The sequence below is a fragment of the Marmota flaviventris genome, chromosome 6 (assembly GCF_047511675.1).
Source record: "Marmota flaviventris isolate mMarFla1 chromosome 6, mMarFla1.hap1, whole genome shotgun sequence".
In the NCBI taxonomy this organism is placed as follows: Eukaryota; Metazoa; Chordata; class Mammalia; order Rodentia; family Sciuridae; genus Marmota; species Marmota flaviventris.
The window spans coordinates 116,591,641-116,616,753 of NC_092503.1; the positions used below are offsets into that span (position 1 = coordinate 116,591,641).

Genomic DNA, 25,113 nt, shown 5'->3' on the forward strand with positions numbered 1-25,113 from the left:
GGAACCCACACAGGAGGTAACATTTCCGTGTGTGCTGTGACTTGGCTGTGGAACCCACACAGGAGGTAACATTTCCGTGTGTGACCCTTGTATACTGCTTTGCATTGTTTTATTTGCAAAATAGGTATATAGTTTCCTGGCATCTTGAATTGTCCCTCCCTGGAGCTTGCCTGCACCTGAGAGGACATGTAAGACTTTTTTTTTTTTTTTTTTTTTAATTTTAATATATTTTTTTTTTTTTAGTTTTCAGCGGATGCAACATCTTTGTTTGTATGTGGTGCTGAGGATTGAACCTGGGCCACACGCATGCTAGGCGAGCGCGCTACCGCTTGAGCCACATCCCCAGCCCCGACATGTAAGACTTGATGCTCTGCTTGACTCTAGTGGGGCGTCCTCTCTGGGTCTCAACCTCCTCATCTGTAAAATGAGGGATTGATCTAAATATTTTCCAGAATTCCTTCTAACTGGAAGGTTCTATGACCAATCGACATGTGCATTCTAACTACGGTATGTAGAAGACATTTTTCTCTGCTACATAAGTTTATTTCTAAAACATATTGACTCTGTTAATAAAAGAATGCTATTTTTGACTCTACTTAATAAAAATTTCAGGAAGGGAGTATTTGATACTTAGAATATTTTAACTCTTTTTTCTGAGTTAAAAATTAAAGATTCCTCAGTTGATCCTACCCTCCTGAGACCCTACATACCGATATCCCCTGGCTCTATTGGCATGGCCACAGACTGACAGTGTCTTCGGCACTGGAAGGGAGGGATGAGCTGCAACATGGCCTCACCGCTGCCAATGGTAAATAGGTCATGCACCTTATGCATCTGGAGGAAAGAGCAGGGAGGGAAAGAAAACAAAACCTGAGGATTAGTACATGAAAATCCTCACACATATGGCTTGAGTTTCCTAGCAGCCTAAGCAAAGAGGAAAAGAGAACCAACAAAAAATTCATAATTATGCCCAAAAGACAAAACAGTTTCTCCTATGCATGGCATATCCTGGTACTGAAACCAGGATAAAATCTCTTCTATGGGTTCTTCTAAAGAGACACTGTGTGATTTACTCAGCAACACCCTCAATGACAGCCCAGAGCAGTTGCTGAATGAGTGCTATGACGTAGACATGTGTCCTCCAAAAGTTCATGTGTAAGACAATGCAAGGTTTAGAGGTGAAATGATTGGCTTATGAGAGCCTTAACCCAATCACTGAATTAATCCCTTCACAGGGATTAACTGAATGGTAACTGAAGGGAGGTAGGTGTGGCTGGAGGAGGTGGGTCACTGGGGCTGTGCCTTTCAGGTATATATTTTGCCTTTGTAGAGCAGAGCTGTTTCGCAGAGGCCATGTCTGAAGCACTTTCCTCTGTCACACTTTTCCACCATGATGTTAAGCCTCACTCAAGCCCTGAGGAATGGAACTGGCTGTTTTATGGACTGAAACCTCTGAAACCGTGAGCCCCAAATAAACTTTTCCTACTCTAATTGTTTGTTTGTGAAAAAGCTGACTAAAACAATGAGCTTCACAATGTGCAACTATTTTGATCCACAGTTTCAAAGTAGGTCAAAGGCAAAATATCTTCTTGCCATACACACACACACATACATATACAGATATTCATAAAGATATAAATATAGATAAGAGTTGGGGATCAAACCTAAGGCCTTGCACATGCTAGGCAAGCCCTGTATCACTCAGCTACATCCTCTATCTTCTTACCACAATTTAACAAATGTGGTTCTGGGCTGGGGTTATGTAGCTCAGTGGTAGAGTGCTTGCCTCGCATGTGTGAGGCACTGGGTTTGATCCTCAGCACCGCATATAAAGAAATAAAAATAAAGATATTGTGTCCATCTACAGCTAAAATATATATATATATATATATATATATATATTTTAAAAAGTGGCTCTATCAGAGGCCTACCTGTGGTGGTTTAAGTATACAATCTTCTAAGGGTCTGATTTAATCCAGATATTTTAGATAAATAGGTATGCATATCCTTTAGGCACTCTTCTATGGACTATCATTTCTTACTATCAGGGTTCTGATAAAAATTGCATAGCAGCAAGTTCATATTATCTGGCAAGACCCAGGTAAGCAGATATGCCATGTTACTAATTAAACCTAATGACAATAAGCCTGGCCTCTGATTTTGAAAATGAGAGACAATCAAGATATGCACCTGCAGAGGTAACTACTGTCAGCAATATGCATTAAGTACAACCTGCTGTGTGCCACGCAAGGAGTTGTGAAGCCCCTGGATGGGCAGGGAATAGGGACATGGAGAAGTGGGACTTACTCTGGTTTTTCTCCCTAGCTTCAAAAAAAAAAAAAAAGAAAAAAAACCCAAGAGTTTCCTCTTCCTCGCCTCCCCACCTGAAGCTCTTGCCCTTCAGAGTAGAGCTCCTGCCTACATAAAACAGATGGCACAAGTTGGATTCCCTGGGTTTGGTTTTTCTTTTCCATTCCAGGACTCTAGGTTTGGGTCTCATCTTCTTCTGGGTCCAACCCTGGCTATGATTCTGTTTCTAAGACATATTAGAGCCATTTCAGTGAAATGGTGTAGTGACAGGAGGGAGCTTGGTACCTTGAGCTGGCCTGCAGTTGACTGGTGCTAACACCACAGAAGCCCTGATATCTGTAGTCGACAAAAAAAAAAAAAAAATCCCAAAGACCTAAAGCAAGTGGGTGTAGTCTTCTTTCATAGGCCTGAGAGGGGTGGGGTCATGTTCCTTTACACCTAGAGTGGAAACAGAGAGACAGGAGATGCAGGCCAGCCCCAGGCAGCACTGTGGAGTGGGTGGAGCTAGACTTAATCTCTTCCCCTAGTGACTCCTAAGAACCAGATCCCCTCTTCTATCCTAAGCCTGTTTTGGGATGCTGGGCGCAGACCTTGACTTTACCAGAGCCCAGGAACAGGGATGTGGAGAACTGGGTGGAGTAACAAGGCTGGGAAAAAGGAAAGCTTGGGCCAGGGTGGGAAAACAGATGCTCCAAGAAACCAGACTCAGGACTTTTGCCTTTTGGGGCCACTCCCCTTCCCAAAACATCCTTGTGAACCACAATAAGATGATTTCGATAGCCATTTGAGTAACTCAAGTTACTTGGTTGGCTGGGCTCCTTGGTGCTAAGCAGGCTGGTGAAATTATCTTCAATATTCAAGTGGGAAAATTGAGATAACGGCCCTCGCCCAGAATTAAATCATAATTATGAAGATGAAATCATCCTATGGCCAAAGTTCTAGTCAAGGACAGCAGGATAAACTCTGGTAAAGTCTGAGGCAAGAGCCCAGCACCTCCCCACTGCTGGCAGACAAAAGTTCTTACTTCTAGACAAAAATGATTGTTTTTATAGGTTTTTAAATTTTTCCAACACAATTCAGCAAATCTGGAGCCAAACAAGAGTATCAGGAGGTTGAAGACACAACCCAGAGTTGATAGGGAGTCACAGTTTGGGACATTTAAATTTTGTGTTATTTTTTTTAAGTGGTGTTGGGGTTTGAACCCAGGGCCTCAAGCATGCTAAGCACAGCTTTACCTTGGGGATGTACCCCCATCCCTAATTTTTTTTACAAAATTCATTCTTTTAATTCTTCCAAATCAATAAAGGCTCAAAATCTTCCTCAGGAATGAAACTCAATAAAAGAACAATTCAGAGAAAAGTAAATAGACACAAACACAGAATACCTTCTCCCAGTCTACTGGCTAGGGAACAAAGTGGGAAACACTGGGTGCAGAGTGGGCCTTTCCACCCTGAGTGGGACACCTACTTTCTCCAAGTTTCTAGCAGATTTTCCCCAGGCTCCCAAGCTTTTGCCTTTCCAGTTCTCTACCTAAATGTTCTTTTTTTGTGTGTGGGGAACATCCTAGGGGTTGAACTCTGAGGCACTCAACCACTAAGCCACATTCCCAGCCCGTTTTATATTTTATTTAGCGACAGGGTCTCCCTGAGTTGCTTAGGGCCTCACTGTTGCTGAAGTTGGCTTTGAACTCGTGATCCTCCTGTCTCAGCCTCCTGAACTGCTGGGATTACAGGTGTGTGCCACCACACCCGGCTTGAATGTTCTCATTTGTTTTTATTTTATTTTGGTGGTACTGGAAGTTGAGCCCAGGAATGTTCGAATGTTCTGTCTCTGAGCTACTTTCCCATTCGTTTTATTGTATTTTGAGACAGGGTCTTGCTAAGTTGTCCAGGCTGGCTTTGAATTTGCCATCCTCCTGCCTCAGTCTCCTGAGTAGCTGGGATTATAGGCATAAGCTATGATGCCTGGCTTTCTTATTTATTTCTGGGGAAAGCCAGCTACCCTGGGAGTGGGGGGTTGAAGGAATCCTCCTGTTAATCTGCTCCACGACCTTGGACAGATAACACTTAAAATCTCTCTGGGACTCAGTTTCCTTATTTACAAAATGGAAACATTGGACTATTCATTTATATACTATTCATCTATGGCTTGCCTACTTTATAATTTGGGGTAGAGAAGTCAGACTCACTGTACATTCAAGTCCCTTCAAAATTTACAATTCTACTCCCTTCAATATAGAAAAGTAGCTTGCCCCTACATGTTAAGGACAGGAAACAGGCTTTTAAGATACCTAAACTTTCTGAAAACATGCCTTTATAACAGGGTGGGCCACTGTAGGTCTCTTGGCTAGCAGCAGAAGGGAGACCTTTGGATTATGTAGGTGTACCCTCAATTCACCCTCTAAATCAATATACCAGAAAGGCCTTGATTATGACACCAATCCAGATCCCAAATGAAGAATGCTCTAGATCCAAGTCCTCTCAAAATTTCCTACCTTGCTCCCCACAACAGGTTCCGGGTGAAGAAGGAAGCACTTTTTTAAGGAGGCATCTTTTGGAAATGGCAGGTGGATAAAAACAGGAAAAAGCTCCCGTAAAATTTGTGACCTATTCAGAGGTCTTCTCCTGTGAAAGTTTGTAACAGAAAAACATCATGAGACTGGGCCATCCAGCCTATCTACTAACAGAGGACTAAGCAAGGGTGGGGAACTGGGTGGCAGGTAAAGAGGAAAAGAAAACAGTATAATATCTTAAGTTCTAGGTCCATGAAGAAGAGTCAAGCTGAAAAAATGAATTATAACATGCATACACACACATAAACCCTATGGCCATGGTTTCTATGAGTGGGTGGTATGTCTAGAAAGTCCAGTTAAAACAATGTATAGACGAAGAAAAGAAATGATCTATTCATTCTACCTTGTAAAGAGGTTACAAAAACAGCAGGCCACGTGGGGGAGAGAAGAAGAGAGGAGGGGATAAAAAAGCCTGACCCTTCTTCCCAGTGCAGAGTGGGAGGCCTGATGAGCTTGTTAAACTGGGCATTCTATCTCAAAAATAGATGGCAAATTTAAAGTTAGGAGGATGTATTAAGAAATTATCCGGAAGAATTCTGAGAAAAATATTTTAATTCTCCTTTGAAACAGTTCTAGGATAGAAACCAGCTTTTGTTTTCTTGTTAGAGAGCAACCTTAGACCCAAGGAATGGACACAACTGGGCCAGCCAGCCTATCTTCAGGACTGGAAGCCATGGAGTGTCTTCTGTAGGACACAGAAAGGAATAGGAAAACCAAAATGGGTGTCAGTCCTCATGGGGTGTGCTTGGGCAAGTTACTGAGCCTCTCTGATTGCCACTCTTCTGATCTGAAAAATGACAATGATAATTTCTTTTTCCCAGAGCTATTGTGAGTGTCACTAATGAGCAACAGACACTAATCACCAAAACACACTGCCTGGAACAAGCAAGTGCCAGGAAATGCAGTTCTCCTCCTGCTGCTCACGCTCTTTCCTCGGCCCCGGTGCTCAGGACCCATCCTCCAGACACGTCTCTATTAACACATACTTAGAAATAAATCATGATTCTATTAGGCAATATTGGTGTTTCCCCATGCCTGTGCCCTTCTTTTGACCATGCTCCATTTGGTTAGTTTATCAGAGAACTGCTCTCCCTTGGCTGTATGCTGTCAAGTGAGTGCTCGGTGCTGACACGTGGCAGGGGCTCAGTGGCTCCCACTGTTCGGACATCTAGCCCACCTCTTCCCCACACACAAGCTAAGTGCCCTTCCATACTCACCATGGATAAGGAAAAGGGAACCACCGCTCAGGAAAGCAACGCCACCACTTGGAAAAAAACCCTTCAGTGAAGCCTTCTGTCATCTCAGGGTACTGGCACAAAAAATGTTGAATCTCCTCAGACAACAGGGGCTGTCCAGACTTGGTGAGACAGAAAGCAAAACATCACTCAGTGGAAGAATCAGGCTTTTTTTTTTTTTTCCAGTTTTTTTAGTTATAGAGGGACACAGTACCTTTATTTTACTTATTTATTTATATGTGGTGCTGAGGATTGGATCCAGCGTCTCACACATGCTAGACAAGTGCTCTACCACTGAGCCACAACCCCAGCCTGAGATTCAGTCTTCTTACCTTGATCACCAGAGGATGGAGTCTCTCGAACTCCTTGGGGGTATCTTCCAGGAGTATTACCTTGAGGGGTAATTTCTGAGCACAGCCAGTGCAGTTGGGAGGGATGAGCTCTGACTCATTCTGCTCACAGTCATTTGTCCACCAGGGGTCAAAATCTGAGACGGGAAGAGATATGGAGAAAGCAGTTAGACACAGGAATAACACATCTGTAGATCCAGTACTCCGGGAACGAAAGTGAAAGGAACATTATTTTCAAAGGAAACAATGATAAGCACAAGACCTCTGAAGACGGACATGTGAAGTAAGTACCCTCTGAGGACGAGTAGAGGGTTCAGGGGACAGGGATGGGAAGGATACTTTTCTCTGTATACTTTCTTACACTTTATGAAAAATGTCTTTTAACATGTACATATATTTCCTAAATCAAATCAATAAATCAAACATAACAGTTGGCAAAAACATTCTCTCTCAACATTTTCTAACCCATGACCACTTGTCTGAAATGTCTACAGCACACGGGGAGGGCAGATGGAAAGGGTGGCCTCACACCCCTGATACATGTCTTCTCGCACACTCTGAGCATCTAGACCTCTGGCTCTCAAGTACAAGTGGGGGCCAGGACAACTCTGGGAAGGAAGAGTGAGGAAAGGGCACAGAAAACAGAAGGGATGCAGAGGAGAGACAGCACTTCCTAGGGGCCCTTTTGGCATACAGTGAATTGCATCTGCCCATAAGAACTATTCCACCCTATCTCAAAAGAGGCAGGGCCACTACTAACCCTTGTTTCTGGACACAGGTTGGTCAGAAGTGGAAGGACCCCAACCCAGACCCTGACATGAGTACTCACTGGCTGCCTGAAACCTTTCCCTCTTTGGGTCCTTCTCTGAGGGGGCTGTTTCTATATGACTTCCCCAGCTTCTTCCTGTCCCTTCCCTCTGACAGAATCCTTTTTATAATGCTATTATATTATTTCTTGTTTATCTTCTGTTCTGGGTTTCATCTGTATTCTCTCAGAGTTGTTTGTTTTGAACTCTAATTTGAATCCAAAATGTTTCACAACATGGTTCTGATTAAAACCTAGTAGAAATGAATCCAGAGAGAGCATAGAACAAAAAGCAAGAGAATACCAAATGTGGCTGGAATGAACTCATTTATTTAGGTACTGGAGATTGAACTCAGGGGCACCTTACTACTCAGTTACAGCCTCAACCATTTTACATTGAAAAAGGGTCTCACTAAGTTGTCCAGGCTGACCTAGAACTTGCAATCTTCCTGCCTCAGCCTCCCAAATTGCTGGGATTACAGGTGTACCCTACTGTGTGGGGTGAACCGAATTTTTTAAACTAATAAACTCATTTAGAAACTGACCCTTATTCACAAAACATTTTCCTTCTTTTTTTATATACCTTTATTTTATTTATTTATTTTTATGTGGTGCTGAGCCTAGGGCCTTGCATGTGCTAGGTGAACGCTCCACTGCTGAGTCACAACCCCAGCCCTCACCAAACATTTCCTGTAATCAGTAGTAAACACTTCATCTTGGTGTTCATTAAGGCAGTAGCAGAGGGACAGGGGAATCCCCACTAGGGAAGGTCTGTGACCAGCACATCCCTCACAGATAGCACTGGGCGTCCTCAAAGAGCTCTCTTCCTGGTCAATCTATCAACCAGACAACTACAGGTGCAAGGGGGCCTCTCCTCCCACAGGGCTCGCCAGGGGCCTCCAGGGCCAGCGGAATAAACTTATAGTGCCACCTGTTTCTGTGATACACTAAGGTTGCAAAGTGTACACTTTTTTCCTTCTGGAATATTTTCAAATGTTCCTTATTAGGAGTAAAAAATAATGAATTCTTGCCAAAATACAAGAACTCCACATAATGGGCACACCATGAAGCACAAATAATTATAATAACACGTTACCATTACACATCATGTTTCAGTTTCCAAAGTAGTTGGGAAGAAAAGGAAGCTAATGCAACAAGAGCCTGGCCCTGCGTGTGCCATTTCTGCATACTATACTGTTTGATGTGTACTATGTGGTTGCGGAGGAGGCCTCATTACTTTGACCTTACGGATAAAAAACTAAAAGTTAAGGGCTGGGGATGTGGCTCAAGTGGTAGCGCGCTTGCCTGGTGTGCGTGCGGCCCGGGTTCGATCCTCAGCACCACATACAAACAAAGATGTTGTGTCCGCCGAAAACTAAAAAAAAAATAAATATTAACACTAGTATGGCAATATGTAAATCAATGGATGTGTAACTGATGTGATTCTGCAATCTGTATATGGGGTAAAAATGGGAGCTCATAACCCACTTGAATCAAAGTGTGAAATATGATATATCAAGAACTATGTAATGTTTTGAACAGCCAACAATAAAAAATTAAAAAAAAAAAAAAGTTAAGAGTGTGACAGGAAAAGCATAGGGGACGCCGGGAAAGGAGCTCAAGGGAACGCTGCCATAGGGCTTCTAGGACTTGAAGCGCATCTGACTCTTGAGAGCAAAATGAGGAACCATCATTTTGATCCATCAATGAGGCTTTTCAGCAGGGGTTTCCTGTTGTTCTAGGGACATTATTCTGAGTTGGGATGAGAGCGCCCTAAGAGAGACTGGGAAGAGGAAGACCTAGTTATATTTTGACTTTCCCCTTTTGGGGTCCTGTGAAGAGAAGTGAAACAATGAGACTAAATGGTAGAGGTAGTGGGCTTGAAGGAAAGGCAAATTCATAGACGGGGGCGGCACTGCTGTGAATGTTTATGGTGGATGACACCCAGCAGGGCTCCTCATCTAAAGAGCACCAACCTGCGAGACCCTGGATAGCCGCAGACTTGTTATGATATTTTCTGCAGTGATGTGTCATATTTCAACAGAATCAGTTAATTAAGATAGACTTCCCAAGAGGTGAGAGTAAAGCATCAACACAAAGGGGAACCGTCCTCTAATCTGTACAAATGTGCTGCATTGTCTAGCAGCAAGCAGCTCTGAAGGGTTTAAGTGTAACTTGTTTAATTTTATTATGAGCTTTAGATATTCTTGGTATTTCCAGGTGGAGACTCCTTGAAACACAGATGCAAGAAGAAGATCCAGTAAAGGAAAATCAAGAAAGGAAAAGAAAGCAAGAATAGGACAGTATCTTGGGAAATAAGAGAAAAACCTAGGGGTGACTTTCCCTGAAAGTCCAAGAAACACACGTAAACAAATGCTAGTACTAAAGGAATAATATAAGATGAAATAATGTAAGATGCAGATACCTTGATATGTAAAAAGCAATAGCTTTAATACTCTAACTAGTTAAAAACTGAAATGAAAAATGATCCAATTCATAAAAACTAGAAATAAATGTAACAAGAAAGGTAAAACTAGGAGCTGGGTGAGTGGCACCTCCTTCCTTGGGAGGCAGAAGCAAGAGGATCACCAGTTCAAGGCAAGCTGCAACTTAATGAGACCCTGTCTCAAAATTAAAAAAAAAAAAAAAAAAAAGTACTAAGGGATGTAACTCAGTGGTAGGGAATCCCTAGGTTCAATCTCCAGTACCACCACCACCATCAAAAAAAAAAAAAAAAAAAAAAAGGCCAAAACTATAAAACTTTATTAAAGGACATAAAAATAAGATCCCAAGGGCTAGGGTTCTAGCTCAGTGGTAGAGCACTTGCCTAGCATATGTGAGGTTTGATCCTCAGCACCACATAAAAGTAAATGAATAAAAATAGAGGGGTTGTGGCTCAGTGGTAGAGTGCTTGCCTAGCATGTGTGAGGCACTGGGTTCAATCCCTGGCACCACATAGAAATAAATAAAATAATAGTATCATGTCCATCTACAAATAAAAATATTTTTAAAAATAAGATCTCAAAACAAAGAAAGAAACCATGTACTATAGTCCTGGGTAGGGAGACTAGATATAAACTTGTCAAATCTCAGGCTAAGGATGCTCAGTGGTAGAGTGTTTGCCTAGCATGTGGGAAGCTCTGGGTTCTATCCTCAGTAACACACACACACACAAGATGTCGAGTCTTCCAAAACCATACATACAAATTTAATATAACTTGGACAGAATCACATCAGGTTTCTTACTAGTGAAGGCAGGGGTGGGATGAGGCTGTCACAACGGGGTTCTAAAGTTCACCTATAAAGTGCATATGTGGAATAGCAAGAGTCAGTAATCCAGCCTGCCCAACCATCCTGGACAACATAAGGACTTCCCAAGTATGGACACTGGCTAAAATCGATGGAGTCCTCAGGCACAGGAACAGTTAGAACACAGTTATGTGACAGACACTGGGCAAATGACCGACTTAAAGACCCCCACTTCTGACTGCCCATGGGTTATTAACAGGCTCGAACCTGTATCTACCTGGGTAGAGGTGGGCAGGACTGGAGGGGCAGAACATGATTTTGCTTTCTCTAAGTAGTTGTCAATACGTTTCTTTTTTAAAGCTTTACTAAGATAAAATTTACATACTATAAAATGTATGCATTTAAAGTGTATAATTTATCAGAAGATAGACTATTCATCCAGAAAAAATAAATTTAAAAAGTTTAAACATATTATTCACTAAATATTAGTGAATTCCTAGTTGTGTAACTCTCATTACTAATTTAAAAATATTTTCAACATTCTAAAAACAAACTCTATCAATCAGCAGTCACGGATGTCCAATCCCCTGCCACTCCCGTCCAACCCTGAACAACATAAGTGGAATCATACTATATGTGGCCTTTTATATCTAGCTTCTTTCATTCTGCATAGGTTTTCTTTTTGGTAACCAGGGATTGAACCCAGGAGCACTTAACCACTGAGCCACAACCCTAGCCCCTCCCCAACTTTTTAAAATATTTTAGAGACCGAGCCTCCATGAGGTGCTTAGGGCCTCGCTAAGTTGCTGAGGCTGGCTTCAAACTCGCAATCCTTCCTCAGCCTCCTGAACCTCAGCTTCCCAGGCCTCAGCTTCCTGAGCCACTGGGATTACAGGTGTGTGCTACCATGCCCAGCTTGCATAGGTCTTCAAGGCTTGTCTTTGTTGTAGCATGTATCCATACTTCATTCTTTTTGGGGGGCAGTTTTTGTGATTAAGCACACAAAAAACGTGCACGTCAACTATCTTTTCATTTTCTTCACTGCTCAGCCTTGGTGTTGGAACTGGTGAGCTGGGCTGCTCTTTCCAGGATGGCTTTGTGGTTCTTGGAGGAATTGTTGTGAGCAATCTCAGCACAGTAAGGTTTGTTACACATGAGCAGCACTTCCACTCCTTGAAACTGTGAACCAGGAACTTCTGGAAGCCACTGGGCAGTGTGTGCTTTGTTTTCTTGTTGCTCCTGTAACCAATGTTGGGCATCAAGATCTGGCCCTTGAATCTTCTCCACACCGAATTGTCAATGTCCCTGGGTTTCCGCCAGTTGCACTTAATTAATGTCAAGTGATATTTCATTGTATGGATATGCCACATTTGTCTACATGTTCATCAGCTGGTGAAAATTTCAGTGGTTTCTATTTTGGGGTTATTATGACTCATGCTTCTATTACATCTTTTGTGTGGACATACGTTTTTACCTCTTTTGAGTATCTAGGAATGAAATTACTAGGTCACATAGTAACTCTGTTTTAACTCTTTGAGGAACTGCCACACTATTTAACATCCCCATCAGCGCAGATTAAGTTCCAATTTCTTCATGTTCAAGCAAACACTTGTTAAACATCTGTTTTCTTCTTTTTTTTTTTTTTATTACAGCCGTTTTCATGGGTATGAAGTAGCATCTCATTGTGGTTTGATTTGTATTCTCCTGATGCCTAATGATATTGAGGATCTTTTCATGTATATACAGGCCATCTGTATATTTTTAAAGAAATGTCTATTCAAATTCCTTGCTAATTTTTCATTGGTTGTCCTATTCTAGAACTAGATTTTAAGAGGTATAAACAAGAAATTCTTTTTGTTTTAGTACGGGGGATTGAACCCAGTACTAAACCCTGCACACTCACTAAATTGCTGAATACGGTCTCAAACCTATGATCCTCTTGTTTCAGCCTTCTGAATAGCTGGGATTACACAAATGCACCACCTTACCCAGTTAACAATAAATTCTTGAAAACGAAATGAGGGATTTACTTCACCAGACATTAGAACATTCTATAATGTTACAATAATTAAAATAGTAAAGGTAATCCTCATTATTAGAATTCCTATTTTCAAATTCCTCTACTCCCTAAATTAATACTCTAAAATCAATACCCAAGATACTTTTTGCTTCATTCGCAGAGCAGCAAATCCCAGCTGAGGCAGAACAAGGTAACATCTTTTACTGTTTTTTCCCCATTTCCAATATTATAAACAAGCATCCTATTCATAATCTATTTTATTTTTATTTTTTTAATATTTATTTTTTAGTTTTTTAATTGGACACAATATCTTTATTTCACATTTATGTGGTGTGGAGGATCAAATTCAGTGCCTCAAGCATGCTAGTTGAGCACTCTACCACTGAGCCACAACCCCAGCCCCTCATAACCTATTTTAATGCCACTTTTTTGGCATTTTTGTGCTTTTCATTGAGTGATTTTGTATTTAAAAGGGCCCCTAAAAGAGACAGTGCATGTATGGGGTCACAGGGCATATGCAACCTCTCTGTACTTCCCCAATTTTGATGTGAATTCAAAACTGCTCTAAAAAATGAAGTTAATTAATGAAAAGGAAAAAAAAGTTCTCAAGTATAATGCTAAAGTGTTACCTGGTCTTCTTTAGTGCCAGAAGGCTGTGATGTGCCTTGCAGAAAAAATATGCATTTGTTCAGAAATTATAATGATGTTGACTATGAATTTAATGTTAATGAAGCAACAATATATATTCAACAAGGGGCCCTTAAACAGAAACATACACAAAACAAGTGTGCACTGATTAGAAAACTGTGGGAGAGGCTTGCAGGTACCTAACCTGTATTTCCTATAAAGGCAGTAATTTAGCAATCATTAATCTAGTGTTCTCAGAAACTTCAGACCCTAGACATAACTACCATAAATAATGAAAATCAACTGTGTACAGTTAGAGGAAGCTATATGTGCTTCCTCTGCACAGAACAAAAACATTATATATATATATATATATATATATATATATATATATATATATATGCAAAAAGCTTAAGAAAACAGAAAAAAGAATATGGAAATAGATCTAATATGTATAACCCTAACTCTAACTAACCCTAACCTTAACACCTGGTACAAAATAAATAAATAAATATACACACATATGTATATCTTATAGAAATACAGTACATGTATACAAAAATATATATTTATAAATATGTCAGGTATATTTTTTATAATAGATAAGCAAAACTTGTTAAATTATGGACTATTTTCAGAATAGAGTATAAAATTCCCCCAAATTATATAATGAGTTAAATAGTATCCAAAATTTATGACCTTTCTGGACTTCAAAATGTGACCTTACACAGAAATAAGTTCTCTGCAGATGCAATTAGTTAAGATGGGGGTCATACTAATGTATGGGCCCTTAATCCAATCTGAATGATGTCTTTGTTATGGTTTGGATGTGAGGTGTCCTCCAAAAGCGCATTTGTGAGACAATTCAAGAAGGTTTAGAGGGGAAACGATTGGGTTATGAGAACCTTAACCCAATCAGTGAATTAATCATCTGACGGGATTAACTGAGTGGTAACTGAAGGTGTGCAGGATGGCTTGAGGAGGTGTGTCATTGGGGTGTGCCTTTGGAGCATATATTTTATATGTGGCAAGTGCAGTCTCTCTACTTCCTAATCATCATAAGGGCAGATTTCCTCTACCACAGTCTTCCACCACATTGTTGTGCCTCCCCTCGAACCCTGAGGAATGAAGCCAGCTGTCCATGGAATGAGACCTCTGAGACTGTGAGCCCTCAAATAACCTTTTCCTCCCTCATTGTTCTTGTCAGGTCTTTTAGTCACAGCTGTGAAAAAACTGACTAAAACAGTCTTTATAAGAAGAGCAGAGGGGACTTGGGTCGTGGCTCTGGGTTCAGTGGTAGAGGACTTGCCCGGCATGTGTGAGGCCCTGGGGTCAATCCTCAGCCCTGCATATAAATAAATAAATAAATAAATAAATAAACAAAGAAACAAATAAATAAATAAACAAATAAAGGTCCATTGACAATCAAAAAAATATTTAAAATAAAAAGAGGAGGAGGAGTAGAGAACACACAAAGATATGCAACACAAGGGAAGACAGCCATGTGAAGATAAAAGCAGAGACTGGAGCCCCAGCCAAGGCACACCAAGGGTTGTTGGCAACCACCAGGAGCTGAAGAGCTTCAGGAGGAAGCACGGCCCTACCAATACCCTGATTTCAGACTTCCAGTCTCTAGAACTGAGAGAACAGATTATGTTGTCTTAAGCTACCCAGCCTGTGGTACTTTGGTTTAGTAGCCTAAGAAAGTAATTCCATGAGTCTAGCCAAAAATAATACCTACAGAAGCCCCTTTATGTGATTGTGAAGCAAAAAAGTGTTTGTGTGTATAAAGTACATAAGGCTGGGGGTGTAGCTTAATGGTACAGCGTGTGCTTACCATGTGAGAGATCTTGGGTTCATCCCCAATACCCCCCAAAAATAATTTTTTTAAACCAAAACATTATTATGCCTCTTTATTTTCTTTGTATGTATGTGTTGTTTTATGTATCTTCCAAGTAAAAAATGTCTTTGGAGATCATGAAAACTTAAGCCAAGAATATCAAGTTTGAAATGTGGAACTGAGTCATATCAGAAGGCAGTCCCAGGCTGGTACAGCGCTCGCCTGGCATGTGTGAGGCACTGGATTTGATCCTCAGCACCACATAGAAATAAGTAAAATAAAGGGCCATTGACAACTAAAAAAAATCTTTAAAAAAAAAAAAGAAGGCAGCATCAGTCCCCTGGAGAGGCACCCAAGAGGAGCAGAAGCATGTGGCAAGGAGGGTGCCAGCAAAGGAAAAGGGGAAATGAGGGGGAAGGATCACTGGAATGGGCTAGCCTATGCCATTCAAATTTCAAGAGCTACTTTTGCTTTCTTAGCCTTGAGATCACCAAGGTGGATAAAGTATATGCTTGTATTTAATGGAAAGGGCATAAGGAATGGGCAGGCAGAGGACTATTTGGGGATGGGGTGGGGGCACAGTGTAGACTCTTCCTCCCCTTCTACAGAATCCCCCAAAACAGAGATGTGACCAGACTACAGTGGGCTTTTGTGCGTCTACCTGCAAACATTTCATGTGATATTTTCTCTACATATGGCAGGAGCCATCATGCCACAAAATGAGCAAAACCCCATCCTGGGAAATAGTCAAGAGCACACAGACAGACCATCCCATGGAACCCAAGCTCACAACGCTTTTTTAATTATATTAAGTTGCTGCAACTTGCTTCTTTCTGTCCCCCTGTTTCTACTCACTCTTTCTACAGCACCAGACAGAAAGGCCAGTGGAAGGAACACAGTAACTGCCCATTTTTCTTTCAAAATTTCCTCTAGGTAACAAAGATAAGGAAGAAAAGCACAATGTCAATAATAGTTTTACTCCGGATATGCTCCCATATCAGTTATTTACATAGAAGAAAAAAAAAAAAAAGGCAGGGAGGAGAAGAGAAACTCTATGTACATATATGAGTTCAATAAAACTCACAACCTGTAGTCCAAATTATCACCATGATTTGGAATTATTTCCCTGTTTGAAAGTCAAAAACAATCTCCTAGATCAAACATATTCTTGAAGTCTACGTACAAAAACTGTAACCTCCCACTCTTCTCTATAAGTTGGACCTTTCTGCAGAAAACTGGGTGGTCAAGATCTGACTGTCAAAAGGCTTTCTGGTGCCTGAGAGTGACTGACAAAGAATACTCATGTAGGCTGGTTTACTGTGAACAACACAGAATACCCTGGAATTCGCAGTAGGGAGAGTCCTTTCACACAGATTATTAACCTGGCAAAAGAAAAAAAAAATCTTTTTGGATAAAATTCTCCCTCTGGGTAACAAGGATAGTGAAGTAGAAAGAAAGGCCCAAAGCTAATCCTAGCTGTGCAAGAGCAGAGAGTCTGTCTGTTTTGTTCACTGCTCTGTCGAAAGCAGGGCCTGGCACACAGTAGGGTTTCTAGAAACCGAAGGGAGGGAGGCCACTCCTGACTTTTCAGAAACTTTAACAATAAGATTAAGTCCATGGAGAGGAAAATCAAATGAGCAGAGTGAATCCACAGAACCCTCAAAATAAGGATTAAATGCCACATGTGGTGGCACCGATTTATAATCCCAGCTACTTGGGAGGCTGGGGCAGGAAGATCACAACTTCAAGGACAGCCTGCTTACTTAATGAGACCATCTTAAAATAAAACAAAAAGGTCCTGGGTTCAATCCCCAGTATCAATTAAAATATATATATACATTAAATATATCCTCAGGATTTTTAATGCTAGATTTCTATTCTTTCTTTTTAAGTTATTTTTTAAATATTTTTTAGTTGTAGTTGGACACAATACCTTTATTTATTTATTGTTATGTGGTGCTGAGGATTGAACCCAGTGCCTCACATGTGCTAGGTGAGCATTCTACTTCTGAGCCACAACCCCAGCCCCTATGCTAGATTTCTTTTTTTTTTTAGATGTTGATGAGCTTTTATTTTATTCATTTATTTTTATGTGGTGCTGAGAACTGAACCCAGAGCCTCTAGGCACTAGGCAAGTGCTCGACCACTGAGCCACAACCCCAGCCCCTAGATTTCTTATATTAGAAATATAACAAGGAGAGGGGTTGGGGCCGTAGCTCAGTGGTAGAGTGCCTGCCTCACACGTGTGAGGCACTGGGTTCAATCCTCAGCATCACATAAAAATAAAGAAAGAAAGATATTTTAAAAATAAATATACCAAGGAGAGCTGGGGCTGGGGGCTCAATGGTAGAGCACTTGCCTACCACATGTGAGGCACTGGTTGGATCCTCAGCACCACATAACAATAAATAAATAAGACAAAGGCACTATTGTCCATCTACAATTAAAAAAAAAGAGAGAGAAATAAAAAGAAAAAGAAAAGCAATGTACCCAGGAAAAGCCTGCACGTCCATGGTAAAGTTCCCTGACTGACACTGGTATGTGCTCACTACTTGACCAAGCTACCCTTTAAGCTCGTGTTGCACAGGGCTTCTTCTAGTGAGGAAGGGGTGAAGCCTTGATAGTGCAGGTGGCCACGGCCAGCTCTGCATGGGAGGCATCACAGCTGGAGCCCACTTCATACATGAGAGGGATAGAGGCCCAAGGAATCATTTTGCCAATAGCTTTGCCTTCAGAAGCAACACATTTGAACCATTCCAAACCAGAGAATCCATCTATTTTCATGAGTTCTCATTTGTATGAGAATTTGTCTCCAAAGGTGAGACTTTAGGTAAGTTAGTTAATCTTGCCTGTTTCCAAATCTTTGAAGTGGCTAACTATCTTATATGATTGCTGTGAGGCTGAGAAATGAAAATAAAGTACATGGTACGGTGCCTGGTACTGCTTGTCAGAGCTGTTGATTTCACAGAAGGTAAGCTTATTTGCCAATAAAAGAGGAAGTTATTCCTTGAGGTCCAAGAATTTCATATTTGGATACTGGCCTGGACCTTCTATGTTCCTTAGTTCTAAGTCAATGAATAACCTACTATTCCCTCCATGATATTGCTGGACCCACTTCATCCTTCCTGGAAGGTCATGGATACATAGTATTCTTGCTGTGCAGTGCAGACACAGCATCTCACCGTATGTGAGGCTATCCAGGTCTCCTCAGCATAAATGGATGTTTTAATTTAAAATTGGCCAGAAAATGCCTGAAGTAAACAAAATAACTGGGCATATAACCTTGGAATTTGGCTTAGTGAGACCAGAGATGGGAGGTAAAGAGTGTTATAATGAGCAGAATGATAGAATAGTGTTAAGAAACTAGTGTTCAAGTGCTAGTTTGCCACTTTTTTTTTTTTTTAACCCTGGGGAGCTTTACCATTGAGCCACATACCCAGCCCTTTATATTTTTTTATTTTTGAGACAGGGTCTCACTACTGCTTAAGGCCTCAATAAAGTGCTGAGGCTGGCCATGAACTTGAAATCCTCCTGCCTCAGTCTCCCAAGTATCTGGGATTATAGGTATATGACACCACACCCAGCTAGTTTGCCACATCACACCCGGCTAGTTTGCCACATTTAGATGGGTAAGCAAGTTCCTTCACCTCTCCTGGCCTCTTTTATAAAATAGGGGTATATACTAGACTAACTCTAAAGTTCCTTTTTTAACTCCAGGCTCAATGATTTGAGTTGCAGACACAGCACAGTGGAACAGCACTTGCTTGCCTAGCACTCGCGAGGCCCTGGATGCAATCCCCAGTACCACCAATAAATACAAATTTTAAAAAGACTCAATGATTCAATGAAAATGATGAAAGTCAAGAGGATAATGGGCAGAATCAAAGGAGATAAAAAAATTATGAGTCTGGGAGGAAAAAAAAGAACAAAGAATGTAAATATGAAGGGAAAACTATGGATTAATAAGAGAAAATATTAAGTCAAACATTATCCATAACAGTACAGACTGGGAGGATAAGCTGGGCTGAAAGCCTAGGAAAACACCAGTGCAGGAAACTTCTAACGGGTCAATAATTTAAAAGATCATTTATCACTGAATTGCAGTATCAGTCAGAAAGAACCCTGTTTCTTCAAGGACTTGAGAGCTGAGAGAGAAAGCATTTGGAGACTTGAAGAAGAAAGAACTTCCAAAATCACTGAAAACTAGACTCCTCAGTCATCCTGTACAGTTATGAACTACTCACATCAGAGGTTAAGAACCCAGATGGACGACAGGCTGCCTGGGTTCAAATCCTGGCTCCAAAACAATAGTCTTAGAATCTTGAGCAAATGACCTCATCTTACTGTGACTTCATCTGTAAAATGGGCATAAAACCTGAATCTACCTCATAAAGATGTTGTAAAGATTAAATGAGCCAACATATGGAAATACTGTTAAACTGGTGAGTACTAAATAACCAGCAGCTTCTTTACTTATTTTCTGCTGCTGAATGTATTGTTCCCATAACTCACTACAAAGTCACTTCCATCTTCCTCATCAAGAGGAAGGAGGAGGGTGGGATTTCCTACCCAAGGCCGAAACCTAGAAAGAGAACCCCACTTCTGTTGGCTTTTTGTTCCCTGGGTGGAGTCAGGAGGAAAACCCACCAGAGCTCAGGAGGAAACCTCTTACCATTGGTGGTCGTGCCTCTAGAACATCAAGTTGCCACTGTCGTTCCCAAGGTGCCACTGCAAGGAGCACCAGCTGACCCTGGGAGCATCAGACAAGCCGCACTTAAGGAAACAATATGCTCACAGGGTTTCCTTGGGGAAATCTGCCAGAGCATTCTACTGCCTTTATTTCAAAGGTACTGCTAGCAATCCTTAGCTGAAAACAGTTGTTGGTTGTTTTCCTTTTTTTTTTAGCCAGACTTTAAGAATCATAGTTTTACTTTTCCAGCCCTCTTAAAGGCCTAGAGGTTCCTACTTCTCACACCCAATTCTATTTACCCCTCATATCATTATGCTATCTTAACTTTCCTTCTAAATACCCTGCAAAACACTGTTGTGTTTACAACTTTGCAGAACTACCACACAGGAAAATATGGTGAGTCAGTATCTACACTTCTAAGTCAAATCAGTACTTTTATAGAATCAACATTAATGAGCTAAAACCATATACTTCCATGGACTCACTGGATTTCAATCTGCAGGGCAAAATACTAATTTTAAGTGGGGGCTGGGGTTGTGGCTCAGTGGTAGAGTGCTCGCCTAGCATGCATGAGGCACTGGGTTCAATCCTCGCACCATGCGTGAGGCCCTGGGTTTGATCCTCAGCACCACATAAAAATAAAATAGAGATATTGTGTCCACCTAAAACTAAAAAAAATAGATATATTTCTTTAAAATTTTAAATGGACCAAATAATTAGGATTTCTGACAAGACACTGAAGTTTCTTAAACTTTTAAACTATAATTTAGAGGAGGAGCAATCATTGTCCCTTGATCAATTCTCATTTTTTAGCTTGTCTATGAAGACTTTCTCTAATGAATCAGGAGAAAGAACCATCAGCCAGGCCCTGTTTACTTCATCCCACGTGCCAAAGAGCAGATACCTCTTCGGAGGCTGTGAGGGGAAGACCGTCAGCAAAGGAGAAGGATGTATCTGGGCTAACTGACAAGGTCTCTGGTTCTTTTCTCCAGATGCCCTGGACCTTCCTGACAGAAATTAGAAACTTAATTTTTGAGTTATATTGATGACATTCAAAAATAATCTTCCCAATAAATATAAGAAAGTTATATCTAGAATTTAAAAACTAAATATGTGAGCTGTTGACTTAAAAGGAAAAAAACAAAAACCCAAGACACTTTTTTATCTTACAATGTTCCCTTCCTCTGGTTTGGTATTTTTTCAAAAAATTTTTTTTAGTTGTAGATGGACACAATACCTTTATTCATTTATCTATTTTTATGTGGTGCTGAGGATAGAACCCAATGCCTCACCCGAGCAAGGCAAGCACTCTAACCACTGAGGTACAGCGCCAGTGGCCCGCCCCTAATTTTGTATTTTTACTTATTTTTCATGGGCTAGGGATTGAATCCAGGGGCATTCTACTACTCAGCTACATTCCCAGTCCTTTGTTATTCTGAGTCAGGGTCTCACTAAGTTACTGAACTTGTGATCCTCAAACTTATGCTCCTCCTGTTTCAGCCTCCTGAGAAGCTGGGATAACAGGCATGTACCACCACACCTGGCTCCTTCCTCTGATTTTGATTAATTTTGGAAATCTTTTCATGACTTCCTCAAATGTACAAAAATAGCTTTCAAAGGAAACCCAATTCAAGTGATAATTTTTATGACTGATTAGGTTTTGGCTTAAAGAATGGCATTATAATTAGAAAGCTTGGCTTAAACTAATAATTTTTTTTTCCTGAAAACATATTTCCTAAAAGTTATCCTAAATCCTACAGGTTTCAAAACAGTTACACACAAAAAAATTCTACATTTGTGATATCAATGTATACATTTCCTATATATCCAAATAATATAAAAAAAAACACAAAAAAGGAGAGAGGGGCTGAGGGTGTAGCTCACTAGTAGAGTGCTTGCCTGGTGTGCACAATGCTCTGGGCTTGAGCTTTGGTACTGAAAAAAATTCCCAAGATCCCTCTATTCTTTCTCAAAAAATAAATTTTAAGTCTTATCACATGTTCACTATCTCAAAAAGAAACCCTTCAAATGGTCCTGGCAGACTAGAAATTCCTACACTGTCATTGATGCACTGTTACTAAATTTAAGTGTTTCTTAAACTTGATGTGTATCAAAATTGATGCATTCGGGGCTGGGGTTGTAGCTTAGTGATAGAGCACTTGCTTAGCATGTGTGAGGCACTGGGTTTGATTCTCAGCACCACATAAAAATAAACAAATAAAATAAAGGCATTCTGTCCATCTACAACTACAAAAAAATTTAAAAGAAAAAAACAAGCTGAACTCTGACACTTTCAGTAAATTAATAGTTATATATTAAACATCCATTATGGATAGGGACCATAGGAGAGAAAGCAGGGGAAAAAAATTAGTCAAATCCTTCATAAACATTCATTCTCAAGATGTGTGTTCTAGTGAAAACACACCACATAGATGTGTTTCTCTGGTAAGTTTCTTAATTTCTCTGAGCCTCAGTTTATCCATCTGCAAAACAGAGATAACAAAACCCATCTGTTATGGTTTGCATGTGAGGTGTCCCCCAAAAGCTCACAGTGAGACAATGCAAGAGGGTTCAGAGGGAAACTGATCGGGTTATGAGAGCCTTAAACCAATCAGCAAATTAATCCCCAATAGGATTGACTGAGTGGTAACTAGAGGCAGGTGGGGTGTGGCTGGAGGACGTGAGGCATGGCTTTGGGGTATTTATTGGTATCCAAGGGGACATCTTTCTCTCCGATTCCTGGTCATCATGTGAGCTGATTCCCTCTGCCACACTCTCTGCCATGATGTTCTGCCCTTCGTGGAGCCCCAAGGAATGGAGTCTACTCTCTATGGATTTAGACCTCTGAAACTTGTGAGCCCTCATATAAACTTTTCCTTCCCTAAAATTGTTCTGGTCAGTTCTTTTAGTCACAGAAGTGAATAAACTGACTAAAACACCATCCTATAGAGTTTTAGTGAGGACTGAATTAAATAAGACAATATAGGAAAGATGTCACTCATTAGGTTTCAATAAATGTTACTTCCTTTCCCATCAAATACTGTCAGGAAAACTATCTCATAGGTAGTAGATGCAGCACTCTACCTGGAAAGGGTCTGTCTTCGTCACCCCCACGCAGAGAAACTCCCTTATTTTCTGGCATATATTTCTTGGTAATGGGCAAGGACATCAGCCGAATGTGATGGATGAGTGAGCGCCAGGTATGAGCGCCAGAAAGCACTGGTTCTGGTGCTAATGGGCTGAAAGGTTGAATCACAAAGTAGGCAGTGAGCATGATTAATCCCAGAGTTACAAGGACCTACAAGGAAAGATTAGAAAAAGATTAATAATTGTCCCAACAACAAAATACCTTAAGGCCAAGAAAAAACACAGCCCTTTTCTGATACTTCCAGAAGAATAAATCTGCTTTCATAAACAAGCCATTTACTTTCACTTCTGAAAGCATTTAAAGTTTGAGAACTAGGAGGACCCGAAGGCTCACCAAGTCCCTATCATACAATCAGAGGTTATATCTACCACTCAAAAACATACACAAATAATTTCATTATAAACATACAGTTTTCATCTGTGATGATGAACAACATAGTCAAATTTTCCAGTAACAAAACAACAAGAGCAAAGGCCAATTTATTCATAGAAAAATCAAGTTTCAAATGGTAGAATCAGTCAACAATATGTGGGACAATGTTGAAGAGTTTGTGCTCAAAGTGATTTTATTTTTACCTTATACACAGCTATAAGGAGAGGATACTGGGGTGGCCCCCTCTGAGGTTCATTCTTTTCCAGCAGCTGTCTGATAAATTTTTCGATTGCCTTCTCTGACATGCCACATTGATGGCCTGTCTGTCTCACCAAATCAACAGTCTCTGAAAGTTTGTCATAAATGCTGAGCTCATTAGCAGCAAGATCCATATCTTCCAATACAAAATCCCTGAGAAATAGAAAATAAATGTAAAATAAAGGTGGCTTCATTAAAGTACTCCTCCTCAAGGCTACTTCCTTTAGAGCAGTGTTTCTTCACCCTCTGAGATAAAGGACCAGCTTTATGTTATTCCCAATCTACTATAGATACTCTTATTAAACATAGTAAGAAAGATGAGACAATGTCAAACTATTACATTTATTTGTTTGTTTAAGATGGGATCTCATTATGTTTTCCAGGATAATCTTGAATTCTTGGAATCAAGTGATCCTCCTGCCTCAGCCTCCCCAGTAGCTGGAAGTATACACATGCACCACTGCACCTGGCTTTTTGCAAGTTTTTCAATGTTATTCAACTGTGGGCTAGTAACATCCTACATAGCAGCATCTCTCTCAAACAATTTCACTAGCTTTCAAACACTTTAAGGAGCACTGGTTTGGAGCATAATAAATCCCTAATGGGACCCTGAAGCACGATGACATCCAAAAAGATTTCTGAAACAAATCCCAGAAGATATCCTACTGGTCGTTTACCAAAATAAACATAAATGGAATACGGACAATGATGTTGATAAGTTATTTCTATACAATTCCACCAGGGCTGATCTTTAAGCAACACAAGAGGAGGAACTGATCTGAAAACCAAGCAAGGGTTTCAGACAACCAAAAACTATGGCATGGGAGCTGTTCACATCTTGCAGCTTCAGGCCTGTGGCATTCCATAAACAGGATTTTAGACAATATATGGCATTTCATTTGTACTTTACTTAAAAAATCTAAGGTTTTCACTAATTTCAAATTTTGATTTGTATTATTTCAAAGCCAAATTGTTCAGTGGCCACACAATAAATGGTAAAACCTCTCTGTACCATTTGAAAAGTGAAATCAGATACATGTTGTGTTTCACACACTTCGTTCCCAAAGTGCTTCTAACCTCAAAAAGCTCTGACATGACACACATGCATTCTTTCAGTAAGAAGATGCTGCCACCTGTAGGGTGGCTTCAGCAGACAAAAGGAGCCTTGAAATCTCACAACCGTGGACATGCATCAGGCATCCTGTGTTCTAGCTGAGTGCCTCAAAACAACTTTGCTTTTGCTTAAAGTGTTTTATTTTAATTTTTTTTGGAGTTGTATATGAAGAGAATGCCTTTATTTTATATATTTATTTTTATGTGGTAGTGAGGATTAAATCCAGTGCCTCACACATACTAGGCAAGCACTCTGCCACTGAACTTTGTGCCTCAGCACAAAGTTCTTTTTTTTTTTTTTTTCCTCCAGACCATTTATGCCTTCATTTTAACATTTGGATAAAAGGCATTTGGGATGCTATTTAAAAATGTGTATCTTTGGCCAGGCATGCTGGCATGAGCCTGTAATCCCAGCTTCTTAGGAGGCTGAGGGAAGAGGATTGCAAATTTGAGGTCAGCCTAGACAATTTGCCTCAAAATAAAAAAATAAAAAGGGTTGGGAATGTAGCTTAGTGGAAAAGCAT

At 40.5% G+C, this 25,113-nt stretch overlaps 1 protein-coding gene across 6 annotated transcripts in view; it reads right to left on the reverse strand.

Moving 5' to 3' along the window:
* The window catches only part of C6H6orf89 (chromosome 6 C6orf89 homolog), a 40,844-nt gene that overhangs the window by 3,345 nt on the left and 12,386 nt on the right, over positions 1-25,113 (reverse strand). For all 6 annotated transcript variants that reach the window (XM_027943602.2, XM_027943601.2, XM_071613444.1 and 3 more), the window contains 6 exons: positions 23,422-23,629; positions 22,783-22,996; positions 6,450-6,604; positions 6,100-6,239; positions 4,805-4,934; positions 711-834 (listed from right to left, as the gene is read on the reverse strand). In XM_027943602.2, the coding sequence (XP_027799403.1) occupies positions 711-834; positions 4,805-4,934; positions 6,100-6,239; positions 6,450-6,604; positions 22,783-22,996; positions 23,422-23,629 (971 nt within the window). The remainder of the gene's footprint in view (positions 1-710; positions 835-4,804; positions 4,935-6,099; positions 6,240-6,449; positions 6,605-22,782; positions 22,997-23,421; positions 23,630-25,113) is intronic.